The 5,726-nt window shown below is 36.1% G+C and overlaps 1 protein-coding gene across 1 annotated transcript; it reads left to right on the top strand.

Annotated features, from left to right (window-relative positions):
- Nucleotides 1-222: 222 nt before the first annotated feature.
- Nucleotides 223-4,756, top strand: LOC146896256 (pentatricopeptide repeat-containing protein At2g17670-like). The gene is made up of 2 exons (XM_085736065.1): nt 223-1,644; nt 4,622-4,756. The coding sequence occupies exons 1-2, from the start codon at nt 258-260 to the stop codon at nt 4,717-4,719; spliced, it is 1,485 nt and encodes a 494-aa protein (XP_085592191.1). The 5' UTR covers nt 223-257; the 3' UTR covers nt 4,720-4,756.
- The last annotated feature ends 970 nt before the right edge of the window (nt 4,757-5,726 follow it).

Raw genomic sequence — 5,726 nt, 5'->3', positions numbered from 1 at the left:
TATCCGCGGAGTATCGGTATCCGATACGTATCCGACACGGGTACGACACCATTTTGGAGTATCCGGGCTTCATAGCTCTTGAAGCACCTAGAGAGTGCTTTGTTATAAGTGCTTTTGCAACTCACTTTTCTAAGGTTAAATTTACATAATCAATTAATGTGAGAAAGAGAATCAAACATAAACAATAATCTTGTCGTAAATAAACACATTCTTTTCCTGAAAAACCCTAAACCCTGTAAGCAGCAAAAGTCTGAAACATGGGAAAAATTCCTCCTTCATTTCGATCCGCACTCTCAAACCCTAATTTGATTCACCGTTCATCTTCATTGATTCCTTCTTCTCCCAAACCCCATCATTTTCCTAATAAACCCCGAAAACCCCATCAAAAACAACAACAATCTCAATCTCCAAAACCCGTTTCTGTATTCAAATCCCCAAATCTCCAAGATGCCAAAAGCATCTTCAATTCCTTCGTCAACAGTTCCAATGCTCCTATTGATTCCCGTTTCCATAATTCCCTTCTTCAATCCTATGCTTCTATTTCCACCATTAACGATTCCATTGCTTTTCTTCGTCATATGACAAAGACCCATCCTTCCTTCTCACCTGATAAATCTACTTATCATATCTTGCTTACCCATTGCTGCAAACCAACTGATTCCGACGATTCCAAGGATTCTACGCTTTCCCTGATTCATCAAACCCTAAATTTGATGGTTTCTGATGGGGTCAGTCCTGATAAAGGTACTGTTGATTTAGCCGTAAGGTCCCTTTGTACTGCGGATCGTGTTGACGATGCTGTTGAATTGATCAAAGAGCTGTCTTCCAAGCATTGTAGTCCTGATATTTACACTTACAATTTTCTTGTTAAGAATTTATGTAAGTCTCGCACTTTGAGTTTGGTTTATGCTTTTATTGATGAAATGCGTACTGAGTTTGATGTCAAGCCTAATCTTGTTACTTATACTATTTTGATTGATAATGTCTGTAACACTAAGAATTTGCGTGAGGCGACGAGGTTGGTGGATATTCTCGAAGAGGAAGGTTTTAAGCCGGATTGTTTTCTTTATAATACCATTATGAAAGGTTATTGTATGCTGAGTAGAGGGAGTGAGGCCATTGAGGTTTATAATCGAATGAAGGAGAAGGGTGTGGAGCCTGATCTTATTACTTATAATACTTTGATTTTTGGGTTATCCAAATCTGGTCGGGTTTCGGAAGCTAAGAAGTTATTGCGTGTTATGGCTGAAAAGGGTCATTTCCCTGATGAGGTAACTTATACCTCTCTGATGAATGGGATGTGCAGGAAAGGGGAGACCTTGGCTGCATTGGCATTGTTGGAAGAGATGGAAATGAAGGGCTGCAGTCCCAATACGTGCACGTATAACACGCTGCTTCATGGGTTGTGTAAGTCTAGGATGTTTGACAAGGCCATGGAATTGTATGGTGCGATGAAATCGGATGGTCTAAAGCTTGATATGGCTTCTTATGCTACGTTTGTAAGGGCACTATGTAGTGTTGGTAGAATTGCGGATGCTTATGAAGTGTTTGATTATGCAGTTGAAAGCAAGAGTTTGACAGATGTCGCTGCTTACTCTACATTGGAAAGCACACTTAAATGGTTCAAGAAAGCAAAAGAAGAAGGCCTTAAATTTTAATTGGTAAGCATGGTTTCTATTTCGCTCGAGGGTTTTGTCGTATTTGTATGTCGAAGTTTTGTTGTATAGTTGCCACCTTCTGCTTTCAGCACCGTTGAAACACATTATTATTATATCCTCAAATTTATAACCTACCTCGACGTGCAATATTGTGGAATGATAAATTATGCTTTTAAGTTGGTTCTTCTCGTCCTCTCAAAAAAAAAAAAAAAAGAGTGGCTCTTCTTTTGAAATACTTAATTTAAGAACAGTTATTATATCCTGAGATTTTTCTACAGTTTCACTGTGTTTAACTTTGTAAGATATCATAAGACTCGTAATACCTGTGGCTGTACTTACAATTAGATTATCTTATTCATTTAATACAGTTTGTTTTGGGTTTAACTCAGGAAGTGTATGAACTCTTTATCGTCGTATAATGTTCAAGTTAATACTAGATTCAACTATTTATTAGGTTGTTCTACACCCTGGTAGTTTGTTTTGTTTCAGACTTTCAGAGCAATAGATGATATCGGATACCCTTCCTCTTCCTACTCCCCTCTTTTCCCTTTAATATATTTTCTATCTCTCTATAAATTAAAGAATGTTAGGGAGCTACTAGAAATGCCATTGAAGCTTCGTTTTGTGTTCATTTGGAATACCTGTCTAGATCTTTAGAACTGCTGGATCAGCTGGGTTTAACAGAGTTTGCCTTGTCTTTGTTAATGATTACAAAGATACAATCTAAGTCAATGATCAAACATATTGTCTTGGTCTTTCTTGCTGCAATGCTGACTAAGCTTTTGGGTGAAATGACTGACATTATTTTAGAGCTTAGTTGACCATTGGCAGTTTTTTCTAAGTGAAACTTTAGGCATAAAGTTTCCTTACTTTTGATTCAAGAACCCCGTTTGTTACCCCTTGCTTCATGGTTTAATATTTTTCTTCTTGCACTTAATTGGTTTTCTTTTAACATGCGTATTTTAGTTCCCTGGTATCCTTTTAGCAATCATAAAAGTTAAATACACATGTATGGTGCAGGTGGTTTGTGTTAATGCTGCTGGCTAGGATGTAAAAGTTAGTTTCAAAGGTTACATGCCTAACTCGATACGGTGCATTCCAAAGCCACTAATACAATTTTATTAGGTACTTGATTACTAGTGTGCTTTTACCAATTTTTTTTATAATATTTGTTCCAGCAAAGCCCATAAGCAGCATTTTTAATTTACCAATATTCATTTCAATGTCATAAGCTGTACTTGTACCATTGTAGTTCACTTTGTATGGGGTATGCATATTGAAATGAAATTTCGAATAATTTTTCAATCATAGAGAAGGAATGATTGAGATATTAGGATAAGAAGTGAGGATACTGGCTCTTGGTGCTTGTGTTTTTCATTTTTTGGTGCATGACGGGGAGGGAGGGGAGAGGGGGGCTATGCTATCCCTAATTAGTAGCTGGTTCTCTCAATTTTTGTTTATACTCTTTAGTATGGTGCCGTTTAGCCTGGGAAAGGCTAGTTTTTCCCACCATGGGAAAGCTTTTTTCTGACCATTAGATCTAGTGAAGAACACTTCTTTATCATGGACTGTCAGTATTAAATCTAATCACTAATCTTCCTCCTTGCCCCACCTCCACCGCACCGGATCTGTTCATGTTCTGTTTAGCGATCAAAACAAAACTCCTTCTGATTCAAACTGCATACCACACTCCTTCTTCTCCCTTTCACCATCATCACTACCGCTGTCTCTCCCTCTTTCTCTCGTCGGCGCCACCACAGCCGATCTGCTTCCTCAACCCAACGGCGGCTTCCCCCAAGACAAAAACAAAAACCAGAAACAACACAACCTCAATTCAATCTTTTAACATCTAGATCCGAGTCTAGAATAAAAAGAAACATTAAGAAAAATCATTTGATTCTTCTTTTAGTATTGATCTTGAACCCTTAACAAAAAATGGTGATTTTTTTAATACATGATACAGAATCAAATTCTTAAAAATTTGATATTTATTAACTTTAATTTTAAAATACGGTGCCCCCATGTTAACAAATTTAGATTTTATCACTGTTTGTTTCAATCAAGAATTGGTAACTTTAATCACAACCCAGAAACAAGAAAACAATACAGTGTTTTTGTAGCGGAAAGTGTTTTTGTAGCGGAAGAGGGAGGTAGGTGCCTTGGTTAGATTTAATACTGACAGCCCATGATAAAGATGTGTTCTTCACTAGATCTAATGGTCAGAAAAAAGCTTTCCCATGGTGGGAAAAAACTAGCCTTTCCCAGGCTAAACGGCACCCTTTAGTATTTCTAACCAGTTATACTATGTGTTTAAGAGTAATCCCCTCTATGTAAAGTACTATTTTATTATTCTGGCAATTTGTTTATCTCTTGATTTTAATTTCCTTCAGCATGGATTCGACCTTTCGTTTTCTTCTTTTCTTTGTATTTTATTTTCTCCCATCCCATGACTATTGGGATTGGACATTTCTAAACCAACAATTTGTAAACAAAAAAAAAAAAAAACAATTTGAAACAACTAGGAACTGGAACCGGCCTGCAAGCGAAAATAATTCAGAAAAACTTTGTCCGCATGTATCCTTTTGATGAGGATGACATAACTGTTTGGTAGTTTGCAACAGTGACTTTTATAAATAAGATGTTAAGTTCCTCTTTGGCCGCCTGGGATATGATCATTCTAGAATGCCCTTTGAAGGAAAAAAAGAAGTGTTTTTTACTTTTAAAATGTAGTATTCTTTATTCCAGATACTATTGATTTTGACTAGCTGGGAAAAGGTGACAAAAATAGCAAGGACGAATTTAAGAAAGTAATCATCAAATTTGGGGAATCTCAACTAGTGAGTTTGTGAGGACGAAAACAGGTTTGAATCTCAATGTTGTGTCTTTCTCTACTATGATTTTGGGTTCTGTAAAAGGGTTTACTTACTGGGACTGAGGGAGAAGATAGAGCATATCTGTTACAGGGGCTATACAGAGGTTAAGGAGTGGAGGGGGAGGAATAAAGAGGGAGCAAATTTGGTGTGAAGGATCTACTCTAGTATTTGGTGGACCTATAATCTAACGATTAAAAAAGGTTGTGCACCATGCAACACTTACATCAGCTACGCGCATTAGAAAAAGCCTGGAAGATGTACATTGATTTGTGTAAAAATTTTATCTGGAAAAAGCTAGCCTACATTTGTAATTTACCTATCTCAACGGTAGGTTTCAAACATCATAAAATTCATCCAGAAGCTAGCATGTTTAAAAAAAAAAAAAAAACTATTGAAAAAATAGATACGGTTGGGGAGATTTGGATTTAACATGATTTGTTAAACTTATGGTTTGTTTATGCTGTCTTTTGGTTGAAGTATATCCTAGAAAGAAGGATTGGATTGGATTTAAGGTCATCCGATGCCTCCAAACATTTTCAGCCACACCCACAATATCGCAAAACATGAATAGAATTGCAGATGTTGAGTTGATTATTATCTATGGTATGAATACCAGTATATGCATATACCCCTATAGTAAATAAAGTTGATTGAAATGGATAGACCGTTTTTAGTGAAAATCAACAAAATTCAATAGTCTTCTTTTTAAATCAATGGATATTCATGTTAACAAGTAACATGTTAACAAACCCCATCAAAGAAGGAAACGGTGTCACCATTCTTTATACATCAATTAATTCCCCCACAGAATAGTCCATTTTTCCAATTTCTACCTAATCTTAATAATGAAAATGTATTGTCTCTGAATCCTTAACAGATAGATATTGCAAACGAAATAATATGAAGGGGAAAAAAAATCCCCAAACGAGTAGGTGAAAAATCTACTTGACAAAGATAGTTGTTCTAATTAAAAAGTAAAATCAAAAGAATGTGAGTGAACCAGCACAACAACATTCCTTCTCCCACTTTAGGGTTGCCGAGAAAGAATGGGAAAAAAAATCGTAATAAATACAATTACAAGTTAAAAAAAAAAAAAAAAAAAGCAAATGGATACATTGAAATTGAGTGTCTGTTTTAAATAGAACAGTGCAGTGTTAAGAAAATAAGGAATTGACCGTTTTTCAAAATGCTTCAA

Source organism: Medicago sativa, chromosome 8 (assembly GCF_051527215.1).
Source record: "Medicago sativa cultivar Bolivia chromosome 8, Bolivia_mono, whole genome shotgun sequence".
NCBI classification, from domain to species: domain Eukaryota; kingdom Viridiplantae; phylum Streptophyta; class Magnoliopsida; order Fabales; family Fabaceae; genus Medicago; species Medicago sativa.
This window is presented reverse-complemented; position numbering and strand designations above follow the sequence as displayed.